The 17147-nt window shown below is 40.2% G+C and overlaps 1 protein-coding gene across 4 annotated transcripts in view; it reads left to right on the forward strand.

The window, feature by feature from the left end:
- The first annotated feature begins 993 nt into the window (after positions 1–993).
- CNKSR2 (connector enhancer of kinase suppressor of Ras 2) overlaps positions 994–17147 on the forward strand; it is a 263683-nt gene continuing 247529 nt past the window's right edge. For all 4 annotated transcript variants that reach the window (XM_065916516.1, XM_065916517.1, XM_065916518.1 and 1 more), the window contains exon 1: positions 994–1460. In XM_065916516.1, coding sequence (XP_065772588.1) covers positions 1397–1460 — 64 coding nt within the window. In that variant the 5' untranslated portion in view covers positions 994–1396. The remainder of the gene's footprint in view (positions 1461–17147) is intronic.

Consider the following 17147-nt stretch of genomic DNA (forward strand, 5'->3'; position numbering starts at 1 on the left):
ACGGGAGTTTTGAAGAATCGTTTTCCACTTTGTCACTCATTTTCAAGCCCAGGGTTACCCTTCAGTTCTTACACCAGAATATCTTTAAACAAAAGGACATCCTCTAAAACGGGCACTGGGCGCTCTGAGCTTCGGTGGACTTGGCCGAAAACCCCATACCGAGCCCTTCAAAAGGCACGTGGGGCCGAACCTCCCTCAGAATCGCCGCGGCCGGCGCTCGCGGGCTCCAGGCTGGGCGCCTGATTTCCCCGGCCGGTGCAGCACCGGGGCCGGTCCCACAGCACCGGCCCTCCTGCCTCGTCATCGCTGCGTCTCTGGCCAGCCGGGCCCGGTCCCCGTCCGCGGCATTCCACGCCTCCGTCTCCGCGGGCGTGCGCGGGGCTCGGGAATCACCTCGGGAGCCCACTCAGCAGCGGGAGGGCGGGAGCGAGGAAAGCCCGGGCTCCCGCTTTAAGCCCCGCGCTCAGCGGCGTCCCCCTCCCCTCGGCGGCGGGGCCACAGGTACCTCCTCAGCCGCCTCAGCAGTTGGCGCTCAACTGGTGGGCAGGGCGTCCCGCCACCGCCGCCGCGTCCGCTCAGAGGCCCTTCAGAGCCGCGCTCCCGCCGCCCCGGCACCTGACTGACAGACTGACTGACCGACCGACCCAAGGCCGCCGCCGCCGACACTGCCGCCGCGCACGCGCTCCTCGTCCGCCTCCGTCCCGGGGCGGCCCGCAGGGCGGGAACGCGACGCTGCAAGCCGCCCGCACCTGCCTGACTGACAGGCAGACCCCGGGATCGGGCCTCGTGCGGGCGCGCACGCGCACGCGCCTCGCGCTCCTGCCGTCGGCCCCGGGGGCGGGACCGCGCGGCAGCGAGCGGGCGGGGGGCTCGTGGCGCGCGCGCCCCGCACCCGAGGGCTGCGGAGAGATATTTTGGGTGGCAGGAGGCCCCTCGTCATTTCCGCCGGGTAGCTGGTCGTGCCCGGGGCTTCACTCCCGCGCACGAGGCGAACGGGCAAGTTGGCTTCGGGAGTGCGGCGGCAGCTCCTTGCCTTAGCGGCGCGACCCTCGGCAGTGCAAGCCATGAACTGAAGCCCCGGAGGGACCGAGACCCGAGCGGAGTGGCCGAGCCACGGCTGCAGCCGCCACCTCAGCGGGGAGCGAGCAGAGCCGGCGCGGAGCCGCGACCCCGGCGCCTTTCCCTCCCCGTCGCCTCTCCCACCGCTGCTGCCCGCCGTTTGTTGCGAGACGTTGCAGCCGCGAGACTCGATACACAAAAGCCGCCTTCTCCGCGCCGCCCGTCCAGCGAGGCAGCGACCAGCGAGGGACCCCACCTGAGGGCGGCTCAGGCTGCTGAGTTCGTTTTGTGTCTGAGCTCCGAGCTCCGCGCCCGGCGCGGAACCGACCCCGTGCCCATGGCTCTGATCATGGAACCGGTGAGCAAATGGTCTCCGAGTCAAGTCGTGGACTGGATGAAAGGTAATGCCCGCTGTGCGGACGGCGAGGCGGCCCTGGGGCGTGGGGTCCCGGCGCGCGGGAGGGAAGGGTCGCCCGCCGCGGCCGAGCCCGCCATTGGGGCTGATCTTGGGGCGCCGAGGGCGGCGGGGGACTGCCGGGACTGTTTGGGGCTCGGGATCCCGGTCTCCTATTGTCTCCAGCCAGTGGCTTCCGAGCTGGAGAGGGGCGCGGAGAGCGTGGGGGTGGCCGGCGCAACCCGATGAGAAGCTGGAAGCCGGGCGGCGGAATCCCTGTCTTTCTGCCTCCTGGCTACCCTCGGTACCCTCAGGCCGGGAGGATATAGCGACCCTGGTTTTCCCCCTCCGGGAGGAGGCCCCAGGGACTGTCGCCCTTTCCTCCGACCCCTTTGTTCCTGGGAATCCTGACACCCCCTTGGCGGCAGCCCCTACCAGCTGCTTTTTCTTGCGCCAACTCTCCCAGCAACTTTTAAGCCCACATAATGGGGTCAGGACTCGGCCGCAGGGCTTTGGATCCGGGGAGCTCAGCCTCTTCCCCAGGTTGGGCTGAGGATGCTCGAGGGATGCGCTACTTTGGAGGAGAGGAAAACATGCTTCCCCCGGGACGGCATCTGCGCTGGTGTCTGTGGCTCCCTCCAGTGCATCCCCCCTCCACCTCACCCCGCATCCTCTGCCTCCTCCTCTTCTGACCGCTGGAGGCTTTGCATCTTAAGGCTTTTTACTGGGGGTTCGACCCAGGTGTGAGATGATGCACGTTCCAGTGCCCCCTCATTTCTTCCATCTTGAAGACGCTCCCCTTTTTGCCTCCTGGCAATTTCTAATAACCATACTTAATTTATTCGCCCTCCTAATCTCAAACGTGGGCTTTTTCTCTAGTCCCTGGTCTTTCCTGCCTCACTATCTCCCTCTGTTGTCTGAGTTAAGGGGCCTGTAGAGGACCCACTCCTCACGACCACTGCTTCCCCTCCCAGCCTCAAGATTCCTAAGATTTGGGGAATGCTGACGGGGGATGGATGGGATGGGAAAAAAGGATTCCTCGCTGCACTTGGGAGCTGTTAGAGCTTTGCCCGTGGTTATTCTTAGGCACAAGCTCTGGGTAGATTAGTCAGGGACCAAGGCTTATCATTTGAAAATGCCCGTTCCGAAGATGGGGGAGCCCCTTCTTAGGGCTTGCTTAGCACTAGGATTTTCCAAGCTTCAGGTACTTTAGAACGAAAGGTAGGACGATTGGAAGGGATAGAGAACGACAGGGGGAAACTCAATTTTTCTTTTCTTTTTTCCCGGAGCGTTTTCAGCCTCTTGTTCTTGTGGATTTTCCCTTATCCATTTGCTTTCCTTTTATGCCCTTACTTGCTCCTTTATTCTTCATTTACTTCGTTTTTCTTTTCTGATATGTGGAAAGTGCTTTGTAACTGCAAAGCACAGTACAAATGAGTGTATTGACTTAAATCGAATGTATTATTTATCGACTGCCCCCCTGTGTTCGGTGAATTGTGCTAAGGTGCCATGGGTGCCATGACTAAGACAAAGTCCTGCAGTGGCTCTTTTTTTTCTCCCCTGCAGCTTCTTCTCTTTTCATATTTGCTATTGAAATTCCACTCTCCTAGATTCCCATCAATTTTAACCCCCTTTGGAGTGTCAGATGCAGACAAACATCTGTCTTCTCTGTTTCTCAGTTATGGAAGAAAAAGCCTGAGTACATGCAAGAAGCAAGAATGCTTAATTAAAATCCATCCTTTGAATTTGCCTATAAGATTACTTTAGTTTCAGTCTTGTTACTGAAGTACTCAAAGAAAAGCTGTCTCGGCTCCATGGGAGTCAGATTACCTTCAGAGACTACTTCTCACAAATTCCCATGATGCTTGTAGTGAGTGCTGCATACTCCATCTTCTTCACCTCCCACCTTCCCAGTACCTTTCTGCAGTTTCCCCTCTCTACACTTTAGGTCCACTGAAGCATACAGAACATATGATGTACATATTCTGACACACATCATTAGTTTCTCAGTACACTAGTCCTTTAAAAATCTCTCCAGCCTAAAATGCAACTTCTTTGGGGTTGAACTAACATCAATTGCTGTGATTTTAAGTGATTGTTATATTTAAGTTGAATAATTTATTTTCCTACCTGTTGGTGACACATTTTTAGCACTATTTGGAAAAACAGAATTCATGTATCTTTGTATATGTTAAAGCAGAAGAGAATCACTGATGTATCTGTATATTTCAAGTCCCAAACTGCTTACTGCTGAAATTCCCATAATCTTCATATAAATTTGATTGCAAATACTATTGGAAAATAAGGTTTAAAAAAGTAGTTGGATGAAAGGAACATTTCCTCAAATTAATTAAGGTAACTTACACTGTTACCTTAATTAATCCCTCCCACTCTTTTTCCCAAATAAACTTTATAAAATACACTTTAAAAATACTTTTCACCCTTTCTTCAGATGCACTAATGTTTAAAACTCAATTAATTCAGGCTGTAGCTTTGGAATGGCTAAAGCTCATTTAGTGTTGTATGTAGTGTTATTATAGGCAGTACCAAAGCATGAATAGGACTTTCGAACAACTGTAACATTGTGGGAGTTCTTTAAAAGCGTGCTCCTAATGTGACAGTTTCATCATCCTTAACATTTAAAGCATATATATGTCATATGGTTTCACCTGGTCACAATTGTAGATAGTTATAACTCTTTAGTAAGGTATATGCTTTATGTTCTTTCTAGGCTATTTTTTTTTTCTTCACTAAACAGGAAATGAACCACTAAGCATATAAAAATAGCATGGCCATGTATTTAATGCTTCCAGACAATTTATAGAAATGCTGTAGAAACTCAGTCAGCAGAGCGGGAAATGAAGGGAAAAACTCCTAGCTGACAAGATTATTAAGCTTTGGTAGAATATATTCAAGTTTAATTATGAAGGACCATATATACATTGCAATTCACTTTATTTCTTTTTATTAAAATTATTTCAGGACACCTAAGTATTAATGTATGTTAATTGAGCGCTATGAGGAAATACTTGCATGTTTTTTGCTCACTCCCAGCTCCACTGTTTGTAAAATCCAACACTCATTGCATTTTCTGCTGACAATAAAAATTTGGTATGAGTGTCAGTGTTAGTGCCAGTAAATATATGAACTCCTCTTGAGTCAGTAAAATAAGCTTTTATGTCCCATGTTATCCTGATAGTACTTCACACAATCTGGAAATGTCTCATAGCCTTCAAAATTAATTTTAAAAATGAATTTTATAAAAGTATCTTTTGAGAAAATAAAATACTCAGTGTTTGAAACTAACCTTTTTCAGTTGGAAATTGCATTCAGTCCTCTTGTAGTTTTGACAAAATTTTAAAACCTAATCCTTTTTACAGTAAATAAAAACAAAGCAGTTATTGGGAAAAGGTACAGAAGTAGGTCAGCACAGTAACTGTTTCTAATTTTTGCTCAGTCTATTACTCTAAAGTACATTATTTCTCAGCTCCTGTCTGTTCACTTGCAGTGCCTGGAAATATTTCATAATCTGCAGTTGCTTGAGTCTACTTTTTTTGCCCTTTGAGATATAACAAAAACCCCTGAACAAGTTAGGACCCCTATTACTAGTTTTATTACTCATTTTCCTTATCCATGTCACACCCAATGATTCCAGTTTTTTTTCATCACACCTTTTCTGACTTTTGAAATTCTTTCATAATATAAATATGACTAAGATAAAGTTATTTTCCTGGACCAGCTCCCTTTATGACATTTTTCCAGTGATCTTTAGTCCTTTTCTGGATCAAATAAAATGGATTATTGTTTTCAGAGTCAACCAACAGGCCCCACTTTGCTGATCTTCTCTTACGGTCTCTGTGACTTAGTTCCATCCACTCTTGTGTTATTGTGATTCCTAAAATAGTCTATATTTTTAAGATAGCCTCTTAAACCATCCCACGATTAACTGCTCTGGTCTTTCCTGTTTACTATAAACCGTTTTCTTTAAGAAGCATTCACTGACTTCTAATTTCTGTCCCGATGACTCAGCCTTCTTGAGGATAGAAAATGAAATATATTATTTTAGGTTTTAAAAAACAGATAAAGCCAACATTTTGCATACAGCTCTACAAAGAGGAAAATGTAGTGATGAAATAAGCTCTATTTAGTATAAAAGTGTAAATGCTCTAAGGGAAAATGTGTCTGGTAACAGAAAGCAGTTTCGACAGGTACAATGCTCTTTAGTAATTTCTTTTCCCCCTCATAGGACCAGACCTGAAGTTGAAATTTATCTTAATCAGGAAAATGTCAAAATTTTGATTTAACTGTCTTGAGAGAGAGATCAGAAATAATTTTCTGGCAGGAATTTGAAAAGTGTACACCATAAGGGGAAAAATATGTATGTTAAATGACCAAATTGGTGCTATCACCTCTATTTGAAAAATTAAGTTCTTTCCCCAATTGCAGTGTGACTAGATAGTAACCAACAGTTACCTGCTTTGGATTTGGCATTTTTGGAACAGAAATTCTTGTCATTTTATACAAAGAGGAACTTTACCTTTTTGATATGTAGAGTTGAGTTCACAAGAAACATTTTATTTATAGTGTCATTAACATTTGCTCCTTAAGGTAACACTTGTAATATAGTGCACAGTAGGAAAAATAGTATATTTATGTAGATATATTCTAGTCCTCACATATTATTTACTTAGTTTTCAGCATGGAAGTTTCTTTAATGGATGGATTTAAATAATTCCCTGCTTTGAAGAAATTAGTCTCTGTAAGGGATGGCAGTGACATTGACAAACCTTTGCCAAGACAGAGATAGGTCCCAATTAGTACATTTGGTAAATTTTAAGAGTTTGAATATGTATACAAGCACAAGTGGAGAGAGAAGATGATGATTTTTGTAAGTCAGGAAAGAATCCATGATGTAGCTGGCGTTTTAGCAACTGTTTAAGCAGTTTATTTAATTAAGGTATATTCTAAGAGGGATGTATTCTAAATGTAGAAGCACAGCAAGAGACTGTAGAGTTGAGATAGGGTGATTAACCAGAGGGGTTGTGTCTAGGTTTGTCTGGTTGAAGGAGAAAGGTGGGCAGCAGAGGGAAAGTGAGGGAGGAGCATGAGTAGGAGGCACAAAAGTACAAGAACAAATCTGCATTTCACAAAGACAATAAAACTCTCATCGTGTCCTGAGTTTAAATAAATACCACATTATAAAACTTTGGCTGCCAAAAATAAGCCCACAAAGAATGTGTATTGAATTGGTACAGCTGTTTCAAATCTGTTTCTCAGGAATAATTTGGAAATAATGTTAAAATGAGTTATTTTGAAGATTAATTACATCATTAACATTATGTTGTTGGATATTTAGAAATTTACTGATCCAAATTCTTACATGAAGAATGAAGATGGGCTTTTAAATGTTGACATTGTTTTTAAAACAATGATAAATTATCATTTTCATTTATAGCAGAGTGACTTCTGATTAGGACTACTTCTAGCTTTCTCTGTGACTTCCCTCACATTTAAGGTTTATTGTGAAAGCTGAAGTATTAACTTCTACAAAGAGTCCTAGAAGGATGGATCATCTGTACCGATTTAAAGGTGGGGGCAAGGGAGGGTAAGTAATTTGGGGAAAAAAATGGAATCAAAAGCTTTATGTTTTATAAGTTTGTCATAGTTTAGTGTCTGGCTGAAGAACAGCCAGTGTAGTCTTAGCATTCAGTGAGTTAATTCAGTTTTCATACATAGCATAGGCCTGTGCTCCCCAAAATGGTACGTTTCTATGGTTGTGGAAGCCAAATGATCAAAAGAAGCCAAAGAGTTGATTTTTGCTAAGTATTTTAGAACATTATTTTTACATTAAAACAAACAGATATTATATTCATGCTATAGAAAGCAAAATTGGCAGGATTTTAAAGATGAGACCAGAGGCTTAACAGGAATCTTAACGGGAACCTTAGGCTTGCAGCAGACTGTTTCAAGCTGCATTTCCCAGACCTCCCAGCGTTATGAGTGTACTCCATTTAGCAATTATGGATACATCAGTGGAAAAGTTTGAGAAGTGGTGGTTGGGTTTAGAAAAGGTAAAATTTATGTACTCTGCTGCTTCTTTTTCTCCTCTTTCAAGGGTCAAAATAAATTTTCAGTCAAGGTCATGATAATTATAGCATCTTTGTTGGATTCATAAAACTGTAGTCAGGATGAACTTCTTAAGAATGATTCTTGTCTGATCCTACCCTTTCACTTCTCACACACCCCCCTCAATTTAAAAAAGTTAATGATTTCTCACTGTTTGAGGAAAAAGTCCTTAAAATGACCTATAAGATCCTTGAAAGTTTGGCTCTTGCCTATGCGGTAAACCTCATTGCTAGCACCAGCTCCACTGGCCTTCTTTCAGTCCTGTTTACCCCGCCCTTGAGCCTTTGCACTATTTCTTCACCCAGTTAAGTCCTGCTCATCTTTCAGATCTCAGGCCACCCATCCTCCACCTTAGAAAAGCCTTCCTGAATCCCCAGATCCCAACAGATCCTCCATTACGTGCTATCTTATTGCCTTGTATATCTTCTTTGTTCCGTTTGCCATTTTTACGTTAATTTGTGTGGTTATTTGATGAGGGCAGGGAACCCATCTTTTTGCATTACAATGCGTAAGAAAATATCTGGTGAAAAGTAGGCACTCAGGAAATATCTGCTGAGTAAAGGAATAAATAAATTTATTCACAGATTACTGGTCTGTGGGCAAATCTGCTTTCCTAAATGGCAATTCACGTAAAGGCTCTTATTAATACAACGCTCTAATGGATACTTCAGAGACAAATTGTTTACTGTGTGCCAGAATACAGTGGAAATAGAGTTGCTTTGTCTATTTTTCATAGTTGTGTTGCTGTCTAGTCAATTCAGTGTTCTAAATCATGGTTTAGATTTATTTTGTTAAGAATTAGTAATTTCAATGAATCTGTAATACTTCTGTGTTTATGCTCTAAATATTATTTGCTGATAACCATTTAATAGGCCAACACAGTAGGCAAACTTCTGCTTAAAAAATGAAAACATACCCCTTTTCTTAAGCATTTTTTTTTCTTTCATACAAATTTTCTAATTGTTTCTTCATTTTGGTGTTTTTAAGGAACTCTATATATAATTTTGGAATGTTGATAGGATGAAATTGAAAAAAAATGCCTTAAATTTGTCCTCTTAAAAATTTTTTTTAAAAGTTCATATAAGAAGTTAAAATTTATTTTTCTGTTGTGAGAAGAAAATGCCCTCTATTTGTTAATTTGGAGGATAAAATTTTAAAAAGCCCTTTAGCTTAATGAAAACCATTATATTCTCTATTATATTTAATATTGAATTTACATTTATATTAATAGGAATAAAATTAAGATATTTATAGTTACATCTTTAGCATTTCTCTATATTTTTCCATCTCTCACTTCGATTTTGAAAAATGAATTTTAATTTTTTAAGCCAAATATAAATTTATTTGGACTAATTTCTTGAAGAGTACTCATTAAGAATCTATGTAGGAAGTTACTGTAAAGCATAACTTGTTGAATACAGGTGCCTCCTGGACTTTTTGTGAATTACATGCTACTGGATAATCACTAGTAGGCAAGTTACAGAGATTTTTCTAATGAAATGTGTCCCTCTGCCCAGATTTAGAATTGTTAAAGCATAAGTCAGAATAACTGAAATTTTTAAGACTTTAACATAACTTTGCCTGTTAACTCTTAATAAAACAACACCTTCAGGCTTAAATGTCCTAGTTAGTATTGCAAACCAAGGGTTGCAATTGTGCCCTGATATGAATTACAAATAACCATTAAACATGCTAGAATTTTTTTTAACTTAAAAGATGTATTTAATTTCTTGTTCAATTTCAATTTAAATTACAATCATTAATTCTAATAGAAGTTTTCATTATCTTAATCTTACCCTTGCAGTTTCAGGAAAGAAAGGGTTGTGGGTATTTGCATAAATTCATTGAATTTTAAATTTTACTAAAGTACAATAACTGCTGTTTTAGTTTTCTGCATTCATCTATTGAATAATTTGTCACAACATAAAATTGTTTTAAAAACCAAGATTTATTAAATAAACCAAAACTCACAGTGGCATTAATGTATCCTAGTTTGCCACAGTAAAAACACTGTTACATAACTAATATCAAATGTAGCATACTTGTCTGTTTTATATTTATTTAACCTTAATGTTCTTGGAAATTAGTCTTATTAGGTAGGTTGGATCATCTTCTAATAAGATGATAGAGAAGAGGTAACAACATTGTTACTTGCTTTTAAAGCGTTAACCAGTATCCTTTTGTGTGTTTGAACTATTTATTTTGTTTTAGCTATATCTGCTATTTTTAAAATGGGCTGGGAACATGGTTTCTGAAGTAATAACTACAAAAAATCAATAGAAGGTAGACTTAGATCCTGAATTTTACTTTTTTCCAACTTGTTTACCAAAGATTACCAGAGTCTGTTTTTAGCAGGATGTTAGACATGTACTAAATTTATTAATTAAAAACCTTTTAAATAATGGTTTTAAATAATTATGCTGAATGAGTAATTTCAATGTTAGGTGAATTATCGTTATAATTTTGGTGTCTTTTATATGTGTATGTGGGAGTTTATTTCATATACATTTTCCCCTGACTATCCATATTATTTTCAAAATGTTTGATAGTTATGGGTACTTGTGGGTTTTTTCCCACTTGACTGAGCAGAAAATTCATATTTTAATTTTATATAATTCACTTATATTTTGACTATGGAAATGAGCTACTAAGCTATTAAAATATATAAAACAAGAGAAAGTATTGCAGAATTACTGGTGCTCAAAATAGACACTATAGTCCAGTTTCTAGTTTTCCTCCCTGCTTTCTAGAACCTATATGGAAAAACCAAGTTCAGTTTGGTGGAAGCAACACATGGGTGGCAAGGCTAGATGCTTCTTCCCCTTTTCCCTCTGTATTAGTGATATTGTGAGTTTTGCAACAGTCTCTGTTGACACTAGCTTTGCATTAAATTAATGGCAGTTTTCCTTATCTAGAAGGCTACTCCCTTCTAGCTGTCTGACCAGAGGCTTTCATTGGGATGTTGAATTGTCACAAGCAGAGAGAAACTCATTTCTACAGAATATTTAGAGCTAGATAATTTGTCTTTCTCCTTGGTTGCTTCTTGCAAGAAACTTCTTCCAAGCTTGCTCCTTGGAAGCTTGCTTCTTCTCCAAGCTTGCTCCTTGGAAGAAAAGCTGTGACCAACTTAGACAGCATATTAAAAAGCAGAGACATTACTTTGCCAACAAAGGTCCATCTAGTCAAAGCTATGGTTTTTCCAGTTGTCATGTATGGATGTGAGAGTTGGACTCTAAAGAAAGCTGGGCGCTAAAGAATCAATGCTTTTGAACTGTGGTGTTGGAGAAGACTCTTGAGAGTCCCTTGGACAGCACGGAGATCCAACCAGTCAATCCTAAAGGAAATCAGTTCTGAATATTATTGGAAGGACTGATGTTGAAGCTGAAACTCCAATACTTTGGTCAACTGATGCGAAGAACTGACTCTTTTCATTGGAAAAGACCCTGATGCTGGGAAAGATTGAAGGCAGGAGGAGAAGGGGACGACAGAGGAGGAAATGGTTGGATGGCATCACTGACTTGATGAGACATGAGTTTGAGCAAGCGCCGGGAGTTGGTGATGGACAAGGAAGCCTGGCATGCTGCAGCCCATGGGGTCGTAAAGAGTCGGACACAACTGAGTGACTGAACTGAACTGAATTTGTCTTTCTAATCTGTTCCTGGATATAATGTTTTAAGTCTATTTATGGTAAAAACTTGTTAACTCAGATTCCATTTATTTGGTGTTTGTGATCAATCTGAGTAGGTTCCCACTGAACTTTACTTTGGACCTGTGAAGGGCTTGCTGATCAATCTAATAATGTAATCAAGATTAGAAAGAAATTGTTTGACCTTGGAGGATGCGGTGTTTTCAAGTATCGTACTTTGCCAGGAGCCGTTTCTATACTGAAAATATTCAAGCTAGAAATGAGTTATATTTTTAGTTAGAATTATGCATGATTGGTTGGAATCATGGTTTTTTATTTTTGGTACATTTTTGCAAACATCCTATAGTACAGCTTGGTTCTTCCCCTCATTGGCACATGTTAGGAAGGTCTCACGCATTTCACATCTATTAGTAGTAGTAGTAATTAAAAGTGAAATAAAGGACAGTTGTTGACACCCTTTTTCCTGGTAAGTTACTGAAAAGTTAAGCAGCTCAACAAAGATGTGCAGCTGTCAATAGCTAGGACATGGAAGCAACCTAGATGTCCATCGGCAGACAAATGGGTAAGAAAGCTGTGGTACATATACACCATGGAATATTACTCAGCTATTAAAAATAATGCATTTGAATCAGTTCTAATGAGATAGATGAAACTGGAGCCTATTCTACAGACTGAAGTAAGTCAGAAAGAAAAGCACCAATACAGTATATTAGCACATATATATGGAATTTAGAAAGATGGTAATGATGACCATATGTGCGAGACAGCAAAAGAGACAGAGATGTAAAGAACAGACTTTTGGACTCTGGGAGAAGGTGAGGATGGGATGATTTGAGAGAATAGCATTGAAACATGTGTATTACCGTATGTGAAATAGATCACCAGTCCAGGTTTGATGCATGAGACAGGGTGCTCGGGACTGGTGCACTGGGATGGCCCTGAGCGATGGGATGGGGAGAGGTATTCAGGATGGGGAACACATGTACACTCATGGATGATTCATGTCAATGTATGGCCAAAAACACTAGAATATTGTAAAGTAATTAGCCTCCAATTAAAATAAATTAATTTAAAAAAAAAGATGTGCAGCTGTAATTAGGTTGAACATTAACTCTTTTTTCTGCCTACTGGATTGGACTTATACTTTTGAGAATGAAGAACAGAGTTCAAGTTTATACATAATTATCTTTAGGCTTAACTTTTTTAAAGTTGCCTAAATTTTCTACCTTTTAAAAATCGGCACAACTTAGTATATATAATAAAGAGTACTTTGAAATCAGATGCCTGGCTTAGTTATAATGAGGCTCCATTACTTCCAAGTTATGTGATCCTAATGAGGGAGAGTTTAAGTAACTTGCCAGATTTTCCTATTTTTGTAAAATAGGGGTGAAAATATTATGCACCTCATAGGGTTGTGGTATGCTTAAAACAATGCCTAGTATATAGCAAGTGCATGATAAATGTCAATTGTTGTTTTTTAATTAAGGAGGAAGTTTAATTCTATTGGTAATCTTCAGAGGCAGAACTGTTAATAGATAATGTTTATTAACTGTATACTATATACCATGTCTTGTGCTAGGCTTTTCCTGCATCATCTTATGCTTATCCTAACCCTGAAAGGTTGGAATTATCCCTGTTTAACAGATGAAGAAACTTTTTTTTAGAAACATTGAGTCACTTTGCCCTATATATCCAAATGTTTATCCAGCAAGTGTTCAATAAATATTTTGAAGAATGAATAAATATTAAGTGCAAGAAGCAGAGTTTGAATGAATTTCTAAGTGATTCTGAAACATAATATGTTTACTTTGCCTTTCTACCAGAGGTAGATGTGACATGAGAGGAATCCTTACAAAGAGGTGGGTGTCCTCTCCATCAGACCTACTTTCTTTAGTGTGTGATAGGTGGGCTGTGGTTACTGAGTTCTCTTGACCTCTGTAGGAGTGTGTGTGTGTCGCTTGTTTGGTGGTGGGTAGCATGTGGGACCTTAGTTGTCTGACCAGGCATTGAACCTGTGCCCTCTGCAATGGAAGTGCAGAGTCTTAACTACTGGACCACCAGAGAAGTCCCTCATCTTTCTTATTTTTAAGTGTACTCCAGGAGTTTGATGTTCTCCTCTTGTAGTGTGGTGGTGGTGGTGGTTTAGTCACTAAGTCATGTCCAACTCTTGCGACCCCATGGGCTGTAGCCCCTCTGTCCATGGGATTTTCCAGGCAAGAATACTGGAGTGGATTGCCATTTGCTTCTCCAGGGGATCTTTCTGACCCAGGAATCGAACCCAGGTCTCCTGCGACCCCATGGGGTCGCAAAGACTATACACAAATGAGTGACTTTAACTTACTTATACTTTCAGTGAGTATGGATAAACATCTGGAGTATTTTTTAAATATATTTAATATGCTGTTATAAATTAAAGAAAAAAATCACCCCCCCAGAAGTAATGGTGCCTATAATAGATGTTCCTAAGGAGTGCTACATTTTACTACAAATACAGACATACCTTGGAGATAATGTGGGTTTGGTTCTAGGCAATAGGAATACAGCAAATATTACAATAAATTGAGTCACATGAATTTTTTGGTTTCTTGTGCTCAGTTGTGTCTGACTCTTTGCAACACCCTGGAGTGTATGTAGCCCGCCAGGCTCCTCTGTCAGTGGAATTCTCCAGGCAAGAATACTGGAGTGGGTTGCCATTTCCTCCTCCAGGGGATCTTCCCGACCCAGGGATCAAACCCTGGTCTCCTTCACTGCAGGCAGATTCTTTACTGTCTGAGCCACCAGGCATAGTGAATCACACAAAAAAACTTACATGCTGGAGAAAATTTAATCATCATGTGTCAAAAAAATCTATGGTGAAATCATTGTTAAGTACACAGTGGTGAAGTTGAGCTAAAGATGTTTGATCAATTGAATACTTGTATTATACAATAGTACTGATAGGTACCATTACCTCAGATATGACACCACCCTTATGGGAGAAAGTGAAGAAGAACTAAAAAGCCTCTTGATGAAAGTGAAAGAGGAGAGTGAAAAAGTTGGTTTAAAATGCAATATTCAGAAAACTAAGATCATGGCATCTGGTCCCATCACTTCATGGCAAATAGATGGGGAAACAATGGAAACAGTGACAGACTTTATTTGGGGGGGGCTCTAAAATCACTGCAGATGGTGGTGATTGCAGCCATGAAATTAAAAGACACTTGCTCCTTGGAAGAAAAGTTATGACCCTCCTAGACAGCATACTAAAAAACAGAGACAATACTTTACCAACAAAGATCCGTCTAGTCAATGCTGTGGTTTTTCCAGTGGTCATATATGGATGTGAGAGTTAGACTATAAAGAAAACTGAGCACCGAAGAATTGATGCTTTTGAACTGTGGTATTGAAGACTCTTGAGAGTCCCTTGGACTGCAAGGAGATCAACCAGTCCATCCTAAAGGAAATCAGTCCTGACTATTCATTGGAGAGACTGCTGCTGAAGCTGAAATTCCAATGCCACCCGATGTGAAGAACTGACCTCTTGGAAAAGACCCTGATGTTGGGAAAGATTGAAGGTGAGAGGAGGAGATGATAGAGGATGAGATGGTTGGATGGCATCACCGACTCAATGGACATGAGTTTGAGTAAACTCTGGGAGTTGGTGATGGACAGGGAGGCCTGGTGTGCTACGGTTCATGGGGTCGCAAAGAGTTGGACATGACTGAGCAACTGAATTGAACTGAATGATAGCTACAGTTGCTCCCACATTATGTTTTTAAATGATATATGAGGTTTTGCATGTGTGTGTAAAATATATGTTCCAGCATGTATTTTTGAAACTTTAAACTTTGTTCAGTGTAGAAACACAAACATTTTCTATTTCTCCTTGTTTTCCTTTAATAGAATTGAGGTGAGTTTGCTTTAGGCCAGAAATTTTAAAATAAGTGAAAACAACTTAAATTGTCCTTTGATTGTGGGGAGAATGATTTGAAGTCTCTCACTATTTATGAAAGCTACAATAGTCAGGACAATAGACATTTAAAAATTAACGTCAACTGTGAACTGAGGTAATTGTCAACTATTTTGAAGTTGGCTTAATGTCCATTTGATTCTGTAAAGTGTTTTTTCTCTCCTAATGTGCTCATTATCTTTGAAAATCCATACAAATTAAAATTAATTTTGTTTGGGTATGTTTCTGAAAATTTCATCACCTTCTTTGAAAAAGTTGACATTTGTGTTGATAAGTGGTAAGAGAGAGACTTTTAAATACAGAAACACAATGATTCTCCATCTCCACTAACTTTAAGATATGTCTAATGTTTAAACAACATGGTTTCTAATTTTGAGGTATCTTTTTTCAAATGAGGCTGTTTTGTCAGCTTGTTTTTAATATTGTGATCATCTCACACAGAAATAATAAATACAGCAAAATAATACCTAGGGATCTACTAAATTTTTCTTTTTACTGATTTCCTAGTAATAAGATCACAAAAAATTAAGACTGCTATGTGTCTATAAAATAAGGGCTTAAATATATATACATGACACATACCCCTATAACACTATTATTATACCAAAATCCATTTCTTAATATTAAGTATCTAGTTCAAATTTCTAGTTTCATAAATGTCATAAACATTTTTACAGTTTTTCCCCCCTTAAATCAGGATCCAAATAAAGCTCACACATTGTGGTCTATCTTATTTTTTTCCTACATCAATCCTTTTGGATTCAGTAATCCCTTTATATGGCAGGCATTATTTAATGTCTCTTGAAGTAGAATTCAAAACCTACGTCTCCCACTATTGAAAATTCACTGTAATGCCTTTAGGATAATTTAAAAATAATTTTTTAGAATAAAATAAGATAGGCTTTTATATATAGGTACTTATAATGGCTCTATTAGAAAAAAACAATGTGTGCCTATTTATAATAAGAATGCCTGGAATGTGAAGAACTGACCTCTTGGAAAAGACCCTGATGCTGGGAAAGCAGTAAACTTACTGATGCTAAGCAAGCAGTAAGTTCGGAAGTCATTCCATAAGTACAAGAAAATGGGAGAGCAGGTGAATTGATAAACACTGGCATAAAAATAAGTATTAGAAGAAGAATCAGGATAGACTTACTTGATATGTCACTCTAATACTTTCTGTTAAACATTTATTGAAAGGAATCTCAGCTTTTTGGAGAAATGGTAGTAGATTCTAGAGCTGAGGAGGGAAAATTTAAGATGAGTGTGGAGCATCTTTTGCCAGAAGGTAAGGAAGTGCTTAAAAAACACAATGATAAGAGCATGTCAAAGACTTGGAAGCCCTTCTGAAAGAGCTCTCAGTGGCTGAAGCTGGAACAATTTGAGCAATGAAAGTAGTTTTCAATTTTAACTCAATGTATAGTATAAGTATTGAGGAGTCTATACTGATGTAAATAAATGTCTGGATGAACAAAGAAATGAGGGAGGAGAGAAAAAAATCTCCCATAATTTCAAATAATTTATGTAGAAACATCCCTCTCATGGAAGTGACACATAACTCTGCACTTTTTGATCCTGAACTCACTTGGTGACCTGTTTCTGAAGACTAAAATGTGAGAAGGGGAAGTATAATTTCCGTGGATGAACCGAGTGAACACTCTGTTCGCCACCTCATCACTGTTGCATCATCAAGTAATAAGTCATGTTCATCGCAAGTACCTTGATATGATATGATGTGGTAAGAATGGCACTTGACCAATGTGGTCTTCTTCCCCAAAACCCGTAATTCCAGTCTCAGTTCTTTTCAGTTGCTCAGTCATGTCTAACTCTTTGTGACCCGATGGACGGCAGCACGCCAGGCCTCCCTGTCCATCACCAACTCCAGCAACTTGCTCAAACTCATGTCCATCAAGTCAGTGATGCCATCCAACCATTTCATCCTTTCACGTCCCCTTCTCCTTCTGCCTTCCATC

The sequence above is a fragment of the Muntiacus reevesi genome, chromosome X (assembly GCF_963930625.1).
Source record: "Muntiacus reevesi chromosome X, mMunRee1.1, whole genome shotgun sequence".
Classification (NCBI taxonomy): domain Eukaryota; kingdom Metazoa; phylum Chordata; class Mammalia; order Artiodactyla; family Cervidae; genus Muntiacus; species Muntiacus reevesi.